Source organism: Symphodus melops, assembly GCF_947650265.1.
Source record: "Symphodus melops genome assembly, chromosome: 9".
Classification (NCBI taxonomy): domain Eukaryota; kingdom Metazoa; phylum Chordata; class Actinopteri; order Labriformes; family Labridae; genus Symphodus; species Symphodus melops.
The window spans coordinates 11,707,432-11,722,824 of NC_136699.1; the positions used below are offsets into that span (position 1 = coordinate 11,707,432).

The following is a 15,393-nucleotide window of genomic DNA, read 5'->3' on the forward strand; positions in this document are numbered from 1 at the left end:
GACCAAACACCCTGTCAGTGTAACACCTGCCTTCTGCTGTCTAAGTATAGTTTATCAGAAAACGATCAACAGTGGAAATCAACACAGGTTTGTGTTTTTGTGATTTATTAATTCCAAAATATTTCCTGATGCTTCAGTAAGAAAATAAAAGTGAATGGTTTTCAGGTGAAATAAATCAGGATCTTTTTAGTCAATCAAGATCATTTTTGACCTTGTTCTGTGTCAAGTGGTCTCCCCTCTTCAGCTTTAAAAAAAAAAAAAAAGGTTCACTCTCCTCTTATCAGACCATGCTGCTGCCAGACATGAAGTTTGTGTCAGTTTGACCTTTTACTCTATTTCAGGTCACAATGAAAGACCACACACAAGATTTACAAGTTGATTTCTCCAGCTTCTGTTTCCTTTTGACACACCATGAGCTATTCTTTTTCTTCAACATTCACACACACACACACACATCTTCAGAAAACACACAACCACATGCACACACAGAGGATGACAGACCTGGCCTCATGCCTCACCTTCAGTGTCAGAGTTAATTACATATTTTTACCCTGTACAAGACAGAAGCGCTCATTAATCTGAAGCTGAAGGGTGTGTTTGAGCATAAACAAATAGAAGAGGATCAGGACCCTGTATGTCCTCTTCTTCATCTACCCTCCTCCCCCGTCATTATCCACTCATATTCACCACTTTATTGTTTTCATTCCACAGCACCTGACATGTCAAAATAATGCTCCACTTTTATAAGATCATCCTTTATAGTTTTTTTACGCACTTGAAAAGAACCTTTTCTGTTCACTGTGTCACAATCACTTTAAAGTCTCTGCTTTCTGTGAAGCCTGTGTGCTGAATTGAACACACTGTGCCCCCAGCGAGGCCATGACACCACACAGTCACTCTCAACACAGAGAGACTGGAGAAGAATGGAGAGGGAGACAGCACATACTGTAACTTACATTCAAAGTTATTTATTTTGCTTTTAAATGGGAAACTGAGTGTGTGCCCATGTTATATATCACGAGTCAACACCAGTGACTCCCTCACACTTCTTGGGCTGCTGAGATTTGCTTTCACAGCTCATGATAACTTTTCCTCAGAGCAAAGAAAAGTTTTGCTTTCTGACAGAAAACGTGTTTTAATTTACAGCTTTCTAAATATACATAATATGATTCATTTATTCAACATTTATTTTAACCTCCAAAATCATTGAGGGCACGCACTCATTTTCGACGATGTCGTTGGTAAAACAACAAAGAATACATGTGCACTAACAATGAATTAAAAAAAAGGGTTTGCCTGCAGTACATCAAGCTTCACACGATCACTGGAACGTGTTGACTTAAGACTCTTTAAAGAAGGAAGTGATATACAGTATGGAGGCAAAAACAATGAAATATAAAATGATAAATTATATATACTATAAAATTAGTTATATCTAAAATAATTAACTACAAAGAACAAAGCCATCACCACCAATCCCAACATCAACACAGAAAAGACTCAAACGATTTCTGCTAAATTTTAAAATTACATAAGATGGCTGTGTCTCTGTCAGGATTTTCAGGCTTTGACACAGTGATTTACTGAATGTTACCATGCAGCTTTCTCTAATTGAAAAACATCAGAACACATGTAATTGGTTTAGTCATTACACAACAAACAGAACACAATGTGCGCGGCAGTCAAATTTCAAATTGCATCGGATTTACCAATTGGTTCCCCAATTAGTTTTCCATTTGTCAAATCTGTTATCATTCATGCAGCAATCTGTAGCCCTGCTCTAAAGCCCTCATTGACTGTCTTGGTAACTTGATTGTGCATCATGTGCTGGGTGTGGAAATACATAAACAACATCTGCCTCTTGAAAGTTGTAGTTCAATGGAAAGTAGTACATCCGTGTGAACTTTAAGTTTTATGAGCAGACATCAAGCTTAGAGATTCATGTTTCTCTTCCTTTCCAACATTTCTACATACAAAGGAAAATGAATGTGAGGTGTCCAAAATATTGTGGGGGAAATCCACAGAACCTCCAATTGTGACCAATTGAACTCACCTTCCTGTGTCAACTTTTTAACCGAGCTGGAGTGAGCTTTAATTCCCAGGTCTCCAACTCTGTCAGGTTCAGCCCCATGCTCTGAAAAAGAAGAACACAGCACACTCTAAAATGAGAGCAGTTGCTTGATTTCTTGATAAAAGTGATAATTCAACAACACAAGACATATTGTTAGTTGCATTTGAATAGAAGACAACAAACCATTGTTAATTCTATGAATTTGAGGAGCTGGAATCATAAGCACGAGAGATTAGCTCAGCATCAAGACACCAAGCACTCAAAACAGTTCAAAAGTTTTTTAACACCGGGGTCGCCGGTGGCGCAGCGGCAGTGCGCGCGATCCCATGTATTGAGGCTCAGTCCTCATGCGGGCGGCCCGGGTTCGCGTCCGACCTGCGGCCCATCTCCCGCATGTCTCTCCCCACTCCCTCTCCCCGTTTCCGACTCTATCCACTGTCCTTCACTATCAATAAAGGCATAAAGGCCAAAAATAAACCTTAAAAAAAAAAAAAAAAAGTATTTTAACACTACCTTTAGAAATGTCAGTACACAAGTTTGTTTCATAACATCCATCCATTCATAATCTGTACTGTTTCTCAGGTTTAAGGTCGCAAGGTGCTGGAGTCCATCCCAGTTCTCACTGGGTGAGATACGAGGTACACTATGGACTAGTCACCAATTATCAGTAAAGGCTGACGTACAGAGACGAACATTCATTAAACACACTCACACCTACTGGTAATTCAGAGTCACCAATAGTTCTGACGAGAATGATTTTAGCCTGTGGGAGGATATCAGAGTGAAGATGATGATGATGATGATAGACTCGTTGTCATTATATACAAGAACACATGGAAACTTTGTGTGCCTGGAGAACATGGAAACTTTGTGTGCCTGGAGAACATGAAAACTCTGGGAAGGTTATACACCAGGAAGTTCTTCGCTGACACCTGCACATCATCAATTAAAGACAAACGTAAAAATGTTGATGCAACAGATAAGCTAATGGCATCTCACCATTATCTAAGCCTTGGTTGTCAACGAATAGCTAGCTTAAACATGCCATGGATACCCTGAAGCTTCAAGTTGTAGGTCAGGTTCTACTGCTTTACTGATGCTCAAACAAGAGACTACCGTGTTTAAAAATGCTTTAGAGCAGATGTGTTGGGTTTTTTTTAGTTAGGAAAACATTTGGCCAGCATCCTTTGCATCCTGTCTTATGCTTAGCTTAGCTAAGAGACTCCTGGAACTACCTACAATATGAGAGTTTTTTTTTCTAAACATCACACAATTGAATAAAATATTCATTATTTTGTCCTTATAACAGTAAAATCATTTGTTTTTAGCATTTAAAAGCATTTTTCTAATCAAATCCACAGTCAAAAATGTGTTGATACAAGCTCAGGCTATTGTTTCCCTGATTGCTTCTAAAATCCAAACGCAGGCTTGGAGGTGATGCAATACAACAATATCTTTTTGCATTTGAAAGGAATAATCATGGCAGCGTCAATATACCACACATGAACAAGTAGACTCAGCCAAGGGGGAGCTGAGTAATGCCCCATTCATCTAGATACATAAACAATGATCCGTCCTCGGTCTAACAAACACACTGCAGAACAACATCCTGTATGGAGGTGAGACAGAACCTGAGGGAGCGAGCACAGCAGCCAAACACTAAGCAAGTATGTCACATCTGTCTGTAGCCTGTGACATTAACACCCTGAGATGATTAACCCTCAACTCATCCATCTCCTGTGTTTATTTGGGAATAAAGCTTCTGTTAAAGGACTGACTGTCGACTGTGTATACTGACGACCAAGAAAAAGCAGAAGTGAAAGTTAGCCCAACTTTGTAGTTTTTCAATATGTCCTCTATTCATTATTCTTCCAGCCTCTTCTCTATGCCAAACCTTTCTTCTTGTTATTATTGAAAGATTTTCTTATCTTTAAATGATCCTCTCTGCGGGCGATGAAGTGAAAGTGCTCTCTGGGGGCATTGTGTCTTGTTTATCTTTGAATCTCCGTCTGCCTCCTTTAAGACTCTCCGATGACACTTTCACCTACTGGCATTTACTCTGAGGCCTCCTGCTATGACAGCAAGCTGTTTGTTCACATCCTAAAAGAGGTATTTTTCTTAAATTTAGACAATTTTAGTAGACTTTATTTGCTGCGAAACACAAACAGGGCAGAATCCGTATCCCGTGCGATCTACTGTTGTGTGCATCTCCCCTTGAAAACAGCGTGTTCAGCACCGTCTGCACACTGCAGTCCATTGATTCACAGCTTCATTTTGCTTCAAGCCTGCTCTTGGGTTCTGGCTTTGCTTTTCTAAACTTGAGGTGCAGGGCAGTCACAATTCACTCGTCTCACTGTGGCACCGTCTGCAGACATTAACCCTTTCCTGACAACTGTTTACTCCTCATTTCTTCTCTTTCCAAACTATATATTCTATTTCCTGCGAACAAGAAATGTACCTGCTTCGCTGATATATTTAGCTTCATCTGCTAATTAAACTAACAATCCCTTCATTGTGGTTGTCTGTATTCTGCCCCTGTGCAACTCATCAGTCTACAGGTATCATTGATTACTGACTGTGTGTGTGTGTGTGTGTGTGTGTGTGTGCACATGGTCATTTACTGCAGGCTTCAATCACTGTAGTATGTACTGCATGTGTGGGTTTCAACTGAAAGTCCCATTTCAGTGCTAAGACGCTGCGAGCACTCGCCCCTCTGAAGGAACAAGATAAGAGTTGAGCTAAGGGGTCTTGGATATTGAGTCACTTTTTATGATGTGGCCAACAAGCCATTAAAATCAGAGCGGTAAACAATGTTTAAAGAACAGCCCGGAGAGCCAGCGACAAGACCTTAGCACATTACACCGAAATGAGATATTTGTCCGTGCTCCAGCTCACACTCCATTTAATGCACAAACCTGAGGTGCTCACTGTTGTTTGTCGTCCTATCTGTCTCCTCTCTTATCAGCTTCTCTCTTTCAGATTCTTTTAGCTGCTGCAGGCGCAGATCAAAGATGGTTATACGAGAATGTATTAAGGAGCGGCGACAGAGTTAAAGGAGATTAAAGATGGGCCGATGAGAAATGGAAGCAGACAGACAACATATCTTCAGAGAGACCCAGGCTCAGTGAGTTAGAGAAATAGCTGATGAAATATATAACAACGACGAGCACTCTGCTGGGAAAACACAATGTCACGTCTAATCAGGCTGATTGGCAATTTGGAAGCTCCAGATTTTTGAGGCTTTGTTTGTGGCTGCTTCTGCCAAACCAGAGTGCATGACAATATCTGTTCCTATAGCAACCAGTTATTCACAGTGTAATCTAATTAGGCCGATGGACAGGAGAAGTAAATACCTGAAATCCAAATTATGAACTTAACTTGTATTTTCTTCTCTCTGACTGTCTGTATTGTGTCCTCTGGTGGTGTCCTGATGCCAGTTTGACTCTGCTCTGCTCCTCTGGACCAGCAGTGATAACCAGGCACTGGCGGCCATTTGTAATCCTCCCTTTGACTTCTCTCTCTGGATAATACATTGCAATCACAGCCTCAGAAATCTGTTGGGCATACCCATACACAAGAAACCAGAATGAAACAGCCTGATTCCAACATCGGTCAGGCTGACAGTACAGCTGTTATCTTCTGCCAAGGAGCTTTAAGGCCTTTTCAGGGCAACTCTCCAGCCAGTACAGATGGGACTGAACAGATAATAATGCAAAAGAAACCGTTTTCATATAAAACCCAAACATTGACGAAGACAGACATGACCCAGAGGACGCATGGTTGTGGCCAAGTGTTTGCGAGGCTAAAGAAGCACTTTGTTTGCGCTGTATCACAGCTCAGTCATAAATCTGAAGTTAGTTTTCAAAATGATGTAAATGACAGAACGTGCAGTTGTTCTATCAAAGTCAACACTGAACTTCAGCGACTGTGAACGAGTGTTTGAGATTGTTTTTTGTAAATGAGAAAAATAAAAGTAAATGTCAGGACATGGCTTGTTTTTAATGACTACCAGGCAGCAGTGCTTACTCCAGACTCCTGCAGTCATTCATAAGTGGGGAGAGTGTGTGTGTGTGTGTGTGTGTGTGTGCGTGTGTGTGTGTGTGTGTGTGTGTGCGTGTGTGTGTGTGTGTGTGTGTTTGGGGCTTACAGTGCGGTATTGCATACAGGAAAACAGACTAACACAGGGACGTGGGTCGGTGTAGTCATATCTTTTTGGTTATGATGGACAAACATCTCAAGTTATTGGATTCTGCCTTCACAATATTAGATAAAAACATTTTTCTAATGAAATTTTATTAAACGAGAAAAACTGAGGATAATCGTTTTCTCTTCATGAAGATCAACTTTAACCTAAAGTTTAAAAACAGTAGTTCAGCAAACTAATCATAACACAAAGTCCTTATGGAGCCTTTTAGCTGCTCGTTTGTGAAGTGTCTTGAGATAACATTGATTTGGCGCTTTACAAATCGAGAATGATTGATTCAATTTCATCACACACACTCTTTAATGGTCTAGATCTCTAAAAAGTTAGGTGAACTTAGGTCAACAATCTAAAGATGATGCCATGCAGGTAGAAGAAGGAGTAGGGATGAACTTGATTGATGAGACTGAATAAAAAAGTTAAAGCTAACTATAAAAATCAAACCTCTATAAAAACATTTACTCTGTGTGCTCAGATAATGATAAAACATCAGTTAACGTGCCTTATTTTATTGTTTATTTAATATTTTGTTTTTAACAGCCCTAAACATATCATTTCCCAAAAGTCTTTGGTCGCCATAAATCTAACAATATAGGAGTCATTTCAAGGCAGAGATGAACTGAACATAGCACCACGAATGGCTGACAGTGTAGGTGTAAACTGTTGATCATATTGAAGCAAACCATTTTTCTTTTTGACTTACAGTGTTGGCCATTTTATTTATAGTTTTCCCTCTCCTAATTCACTGTAATCCGACCCAAACACAACGTAAGCGGCAGATGTTACTTCAGACACGTTTGTAAAAAGATTTCCACACAGGGAGGACTTTAACAAGTCATTTAGGCAGCAGGGATTATGAGAAAAGAAGTTGAAAACAGCATGTTCAGCACTGATTGCCCACTGCAGTCCATTGATTCACAGCTTTGTTTTGGCTCGGCTTTTTTTTCCTGAAGGTGTCGTGCAGTCACCATTCACTCTGCACACTGTTATTCCATCTGAAAACATTGAACCTTTTTCCCTTGAACACGATTCCTCAGTTCATCTTCTTCCACACCATTTTATTGATAGAAATTGTACTGCTATACTGCTGAAATGATTAGCTCCATCTGCTCATTAAATTAACAATAGCCCGACTGTCATTGTGTGTATTTTATTCATCTACATCCCAGCAGGCAGCAGGTATCATTCATTACCACCTGTGTGTGTGTTTACTTGTGTAATTGGGGTTTATTTTCTTTATATGCCTGAAATCCACGTAGCATGTTTGTGTGAGTTTCAGTTAGCTTTTTTAATTCACAGTAATCGTTTTTATATAATTTAAACTTTCTGCTGTGTCTAAAAAAGCATATGTTTTCATATGCTAATCTACTGGGCAATACATGTTCTTTCTACTTTCTACTTCAAGGGGAAGTAGAAAGTTTACACTAGTTCCAAGACCTCCACAGAAAAAAACGGCAAGTCTTTAGAAAGTGTGGTTTCAAATGACTCAGTACACTTTATCATGGTTTTCTAACACTAATAGGTCCCCAGCCTGTCTACAATACTCCCATCCCATTTCTTACGTCATTTATGAGAAAAGTCCATCCTTTGCCTCTTTCACCTGCTTCGCTTTTCAGAAAACGTGTGTTCAGACATTTGTTGTCTCTTTGTGACGTCACAAATGGCAGTAACCCCTCCCCCAGCTAGGTTGTTGTTGTGCCCTCTGAGTCGGGCATCGTGCATATACGGTGAGCCAGAGACGCATCCACCTCAATGTGGGTGTGGTCAGACACAGCCCACTCACATTTAAAGCTATAGTGACTGAAACAACCTAAAAAAAATAGAGGGTTTTAATGGCATGCAAAAACACAGGATCAGAGTGGATGTTTAACACGAAATATGACAAACATGTTTTGGGGAGCTCTGAGACTTATTTAAGCTTGTTGAAAATGAGTACATTATGTAACCTTTACACAGGAAGTTTGAATTAATTTGACCAACAATTCTTAAGTGTCTAATTACAAGATTTCCAGAGGATTTAATTTAGTCTAAAAGTATGTCAGATGAAGCCCAATGTACAAACCACATCTCATGATTTTATAAAAGAAATGCCAAATTAAAATGCTAAGGCCTTGATCCTCAGCTCTCTGTGATCAAACTTTTCTACATGATATAACTTCTCTCTAACTGGTACTAGGTCATCTCTGGCCACTGTGTGCCAGGAACATATGAGTCTGAGTACAGCAGATGCCTGTTCAGTGACACCCACAGGGAAAGCTGGGCTGTCTGGGACACAGGCCAGTGTCACCCAAACACAGCTACCTCCTCACACAGTTTTAATACTCCACATTAAGCACGACATGTACAGAGGGACTAAAAGGTTAACCAATGCCTGACCAGCAAACAGCCAGGTCAATGAACTGTCACCATGGTAACAGGTTCATTGACCTGGCTGTGAAAAAAAAAGAAAAAAGTTCTCATGGAAAATTGAGAGAAGCGATGGTGTGACATTTGAGTATGACGTGTAATTTCAAGAAGTCAGTTCAATGCCATTTCTCTGTGTGTTTGGAATACAGATTAAAGTTTGTGTTTCACATCTCAGGAGGTTACACTGTTTCAAAGAGTTTAATGACTAGCCACAAACACTGAAATATAAAACGGTTTACCCCTCTCATAAGCAGTCCATATTATGTATTAATCAGTTCCAAATCTGACATTTTAATTCTTTTTTTCTCTCATCGTACAAAATCTAAAATATTTATTTCACTGACAAAAATAAAGGCCACCATAGAGCCTGCTGGACCTGGATATGAATAAAAAAAATAAAATGGACCTGTTGAAAACACATTTTTGATCAGCTGATCCAGTTGTAAATAAGACTCTTGCAGAAATGATCCCTAATGTAAAAAAGCATGGATCTACCATCACGAAGTTCAAGGGAAATATTAGTGCATCCCTCCACTTTAGATTTCATGTAGGGCAAGAGACGCTGATGAAAGAAAGAAAGAAACAAAAGGAGCCAACAGCTACACAGGGGGTTGTGATGATAATAATAACCAAAAGTTGTTTTTTTTTTAACAATATTAATGAAAAACAACAATCAACTGATTCTCACAGGATTTTGGTCGGACGTGCACGTCTGTGAGTTTACGTCATTGTGGCGTGTTGATCACAGTCACCAATTGTTCTTTGTTATGTAACTTCCATCTAATGAACTCAATCCATCAGAAACGATAAAAAACAAACTGTAGAGGAACAATGAACAGACACAGTCGTGTGAAGGGAACAGTCTAGTGAGAGAGGGTTGGCCTGGAATAATGAAGAAAAAGTGAAACCCATGAGAGAATTGAGGGTAATGCTCAAAGAAAATAGCAGATAGAGAAGCCGAGCACTGCACTGAAGGTGACACACACATAAAGCACAGTTGCGGGGTACACTATAATTCTCTATGAATATATTAAGGGGCAGGCACTGCTTTATAAAAGATTCAGTTAGTTTAGTAAAGTGCCTGTTAGTGAAAAATGTCATAAAACTTCACCTGCACCAACATTTAAAAAAAAAAAAAAAACGGTAACTTCTTCAAGCTTTCTAAATGTGTTTATTGATGCCCAGAATAAATGTCAATGTTGCAACAATCCAATATACCCCCAAAAAACTAAGTTTTAAAGCTTTGAGAATGTTTGAGTCAAACGGTTATTGGTGTGCATCCTGCTCTGCTGGTATTGGAATAAACTGCTTTACTATCACACAGACTCTACAGTGGTATTGGGTGGTGGAGTTTACATAAAGTAACATAAAAACCAAATTCATTCATTTTCCAATCTCCAAACAAATCCATCTTTTCATTCAAAGACAATTATCACGGCTGCAGTGAAATGCAAATGGAACATCTATTGGTTTAAAACAGACCAAACAAAAAACTAATTCAATACTCTCAGCATCTAATATGCATAACCTTAATGAAAAATCAGGCTGTTATATGCTGTTGAACATTATTTGGTCTCGGGAAAGTCATTCATAGCCGAACAAAGCAGAGCTTAATATGGTTACAAATATCTGACAGAAGAAACAGTGTTGAAAATCAGTTTGCTTGCATAAAGAAGTCCCTGCTGCAATCACAAATAATATAATAATAATATTTGTCCTGCTGTCAAAAAAAATGAAAACAAGAGTCACCCAGAAACCGTCGACTACGTGCAAAACAAAACCAACAGCACAATACTAAGATGGTGATAATATCAGAGTACTCATGAGCAGAGCAGATGTTATTTCCGTGAAACAAAGCAGCCAACTGGACGTCATCCAGACTGCAGCCGATTCTGTTTCTGAAAATTTAGCAGGATTAGTTTGATTCAAATACATGTTTACAAAAACAGCTCCACGATAACGTCTGGACCTCATTAAGCCCCAAGACGCCTGAAAACACATTTACCACCGGTGGATTTGATCGCATGCTGTTCTGTATCACCAACAAGTCATTTGTGATCTCAACGATTTCTTTCATTAGATGCTTCGAAGTGTTGGTGGGGGATGGGAGGCATTAACGGAAAAGTGATTCATCAAGGGACTGGATTTTTCCTGCTTCAACCTTCCTGCTGCTGATTAGTCTCCAAGGGCGAACAAGGATTCATTAGTCAAAGTGAGATCAGCAAGTGGTGACTGATGACACTTTGCATTGAGTTGTATTGACCCCCAAACGGATCAGATTTTCTGAGATTATAACTCGGCTTTCTCCACGTTCTATCCTACACAGTCGTCTCCGATTTACAACACCATCAAAAGCAAAATCGTGTTTCTTACGTCTACAAATGTTTCAACGTCGTCCTGTTTAACAGTGAGTCACGTTGTGCTGGAAGTTTCATCCAATTAAAAAAATCCAAATGTTTGATTGATGGGCTTACCTATCGGTATCCAAGATAGGGATAATAATTGACGAGGCAGTCTAAAGCTCCTAAGAGATGAGCCATCTGTCCACAGTGCTTGTTTACATTACAGCAGCAGAACAAGGAGCTGGTCTTGGCAGGTGGTTGCTTTACAGCTTAGATGAAACACGAAACCACCATTTTTGAACTACATTAATAACATTATCAATAATTAGTCTGACCAGCTAAAGGATGACACATCATTTAGTTGACTTTATTGCACACTTCCCTGAATGTACTGATTTGGGAAAGGGACAGGAATTTTCTCTGCACATGCTCCTTATTGGATGTGTAGGTCTTACGTGTTGACAGCAGCTGTGGTTAAAAGGGGAAGCAAACGAAAAGCATCATTTTATGGTACCAGCTAGGCAAACGTGGGACCCACTAGGAGCAATTCAGGCACATGAAAACAGCAAATGTTCCCAAAGCACTCCAGATTGTCTGATTGATTTCCATTATTATTTGCTGTGTAATTGTTGTGCTGTCTGATACTCCGCTGAGTGCTGTTTGCGTGTGTGGGGGGGGATGCATTGTGATGTTAGCAGCTTTGCAGCAGGGGAGCAGTCAGATTGCAGCCGATGAGCATTGCTGCAGCACAAAGGTTTTGGCAAAAAGGAAGATTGTGAAAAATATTTGATGCCGTCTCATAAAGACTCCAGTTGGCACGAAGCTGCTCTTTGCTTCAACTACACTGAATGTCTCTCTGGAGACATGCACAGATGTCACTTTCTGAAAACAGGGCTACCTCATTATGACCTTTCCAAATGTTGCAGTGACTCACATGTACGGTACGAGCAGAGGGGCTTGGGCAGTGAAAGGGCATAAAGATAATTTATAGAAGAGAGGTTTTCAAATTGTGGGAAAGTGAGCCTCCCCTGAAGGAACAAGCTATACTGCCCTCCACCCCCCAACAAAAAGGATTTCAACATTATATATTTCTAACACCTTCATTGTTAATCTTTGCTTCACCTTTTAAACATCTATAATTATGTGATAAGAAGTTTTGAGTGTCATCTCCAAAAAACGTTTGGCTTTTCTATTTGAGTTTTACAACTGTTCCTCCACAACTTTACAACTGTTCCTTTCTGAGGCATGTTTTTTAATAGCTCTTTAATTGATGCACATTTCTTTACTTACTAGCATGTTTTTTTTTCTACACTTATATTTTTATCTATTTAAATTTTTTTGCACTGTGTGATTTTCTTCTGCCATCCTGCTTTGCTGCTGTAACACTGTAAATGTCTCCGCTCGCAAGATGAATAAAGGATTATCTTATCTTATCTTAACATTCGAAAATTCTTTCTTTTTTTTTAAACATGGTTTGTGTCACTGTAAGCTCTTTAATGCACAGTGCATGACGTTTTACATTCACCTGGAACTATGAAACCATTAATTCCCTCTTAAATAAAAAACACACAAAAAAAATGACTATGTACAGAAAGTTCATACATGAAAGGTCTAGTTGGACAGGAACAGTTAAGCAGTGTCCGCTGATTCAGTAACTTCCAAAACATAACAATTTGAGTTTTTGTGTTAAACCAAGCCAGAGCAGTATGTGTCCATCTCTCTCTCTATAGATGCTCAACAGTGAAGCTCTTTCTGCTAGCTCTCTGCCCTTGTTGAAAGTGAAAGGAAGGAGTACAGTTGAAGGATGCACTCCAGCTGGATGCTCCTAAAGGTTTGACCTGCAAACACAGCCACAGTGCCAGCTAGACTGCTGGATCCTGCGTTACATCTGCTCTATATAGTCTTTGTTGAGGCGAATGAATCTCTGTTTACTTTCTGCTCTTTAGCTCTCTCTGAGAAATGAGAGAAACTACACTGAGGCGAGGCTGTTCTCATTAGGGCTCAGTATCCACGAGGAGCTGGCCCAGATAAACCTGCTCAGCAAGTCTTTCCCTGCAGAGTTACAGTTACTGTGCTAAATATGCAAAAGCAAGGCAACACACAGCAGAACATAGTCTGTGTTAGACAGATTTTAAGTATGTGTGCTGCAGTCCAGTCAGCCCCCTAAAATGTGTGTGTGTGTATGTCTACCCATGTAAGCGAGACTGTGAGACTTCACTGTTAGTGAAAGTAAGCCGATGTTTGTAATAATTGGGTTTAGTCAAGAGTTACACAGTTCTAAGAGCATTACACACTTGACTGTGATTGATAAAATAGACTTGACGTTGCTGCCACGTCCATAAGTACTTTACTGTGAAAAGGTAGAGCATTAGGCCTTGGATAAAGACACACGAACACTCCTATGTTTGCAGAGATAATTGGACTTTAAGTCCTTTTAATGTCCAGGAAATAAACTGTGCTAATAGAAGTATGAGAGTAAAGGAGGACACATGTTTTCTAAAATACAAATAGGTACTGATTTAAGCTTTGTTACATTGAGGTATGGCAATCTGAAAGTCATACAGACATAGGAAACTCTAAACAGAAACACTAAAGCCTGCCTGGGAAAAGGTTGATTTTTTTTTTATCTCTCAGCTTAAAATCAATGTTGAGAGGATAGGTGTCACCTCCTCTATGGCCTCAACACTTTCAGTTCTTATTATATTGCTTCTAAAGCATTGTGCTGCAATTTCAACTCGCTACTGTTGTAAATACAGCATTACATTTTGTCCAAATGAGTTTGTATGATCGTTTTTTGACAGTACCAGGTCCAACATTTGTGTTGAGGAAGAAGAGATTTTGAAACTTGTCAGTGAAAAGAAACAGAGGCTTCACCCACCTCTATCTTGGTAGTTAAAGGGAATAAGCCTTTACAATAGAAACACTCATGTTGGTGCTAATATTGATTTATAATACAAGACAAGAGGTTTTTGTAGACATGGATGACATCTAAGCTTTATATTAATAAGAAGTCCTCAAATTCATTTTAAATGTTGTTTCAAGTTGAATTGGAGAGAATAAGACTTTTTAAGGAAGAACCTCTCGAGTGGTGTTTCCCACCATGTCTCCCCAAAGTAAATGAGTAAAACAATTATTTTTATCTGTGTAAGATTGCAGAAGGATCTGTTGATAAAGGAATCTCAGAAAATCTGCATCATTACTGCCACAATTCAACCTCCTTTAATACTTTTGTTTTGAGATTTAGGTTTCTGTAAATGTCTGTTATAATTGATGACATCGTGATCAAACCTGAAAAAATATGTCTTCCTCTCCTTAACATCAAGCAGTATGTCACCAAGCATTTAACACAGGGTGAGTTACATGACTTCATGCTGCAGACACATTCTCTCGGTGCTCAAAAAAGTATTCTACTTTTCTATCAGCTCTAAAGAGATTGACAGACAAACAGCAGGACTCACCTTGGTCTAGAGACTTGGCAGGAGCCCAGCTTTTGAAGTAGTCATCCTGAATGGAAACACATCACAAGAAACTGGGTTATGAAAAAATTACTTCACACTGAGCACATAATGATTGCATTATTTAGGAGAGCTGACAGGGCACAGCCCAAATACTAAAACATGGCTTTATTCTTCTCTACCTTTGTTCTTTTATACATGTGCTTTGTAAAAGGAAAAAAAAAACCTGTCGTGTAAAAAATCACCGAGTACAGGGAGAGGTTCATGCTCGATCGGGAATTTATTATGAGACACAGGTAATAAGTTAAGAAAATCTTACAGAATACACACCACAGGGTAAGGGAAGGCACAGGTTGTAGCACAAAAAAGTATATTCTGATAGACAATGAATATTTCATGTTGAGGTAAATATGAACTATTTTGCACAAAAGAAGTTGAGAAAAAAACCGCTCAGAAAAACATGGCAGAGGAAGAGTTGGTTTTAATTTCAACTGATGCTGCGTAACAAATGTAAATGTTTGAAAGGAGAGCACAAAAGCTTATTGTTCACAAGGAGAATGGTCAACAGTCACTGAGGAAGAAGCCCCATAGCAAATAAATTATTAAACAGAAAATAATTGGCTTGTCTCAGCTCAGCTTATTTGAGAAGAGAGTTGGATTTTTAAAGTCAAACACACTTTCATTCAGAGAGGATTCCCTGCCCAGAAGTCTCTTCTGCAGAGCAATTAAAAAAACATTACATAAAGAGCCACAGCTTTAACACTATTGTTAACATGCATACAGCGTAATGAAAGATTGTCTATAATAATGTAGACAGAAGTGGAAGGCGTTGTGTTTTCAGTGCAGCAGCAGAGCACCCGAAAGTCAAAGATTCTGTTCAATTGCATTGATCCAATAATTGTTCCGACAACACGACAC

At 39.3% G+C, this 15,393-nt stretch overlaps 1 protein-coding gene across 2 annotated transcripts in view; it reads right to left on the reverse strand.

The window, feature by feature from the left end:
• The window catches only part of spock1 (SPARC (osteonectin), cwcv and kazal like domains proteoglycan 1), an 81,228-nt gene that overhangs the window by 25,032 nt on the left and 40,803 nt on the right, over positions 1–15,393 (reverse strand). For both annotated transcript variants that reach the window (XM_079351661.1, XM_079351660.1), the window contains exons 3-4: positions 14,479–14,524; positions 2,054–2,134 (exon numbers count right to left, since the gene is read on the reverse strand). In XM_079351661.1, the coding sequence (XP_079207787.1) occupies positions 2,054–2,134; positions 14,479–14,524 (127 nt within the window). The remainder of the gene's footprint in view (positions 1–2,053; positions 2,135–14,478; positions 14,525–15,393) is intronic.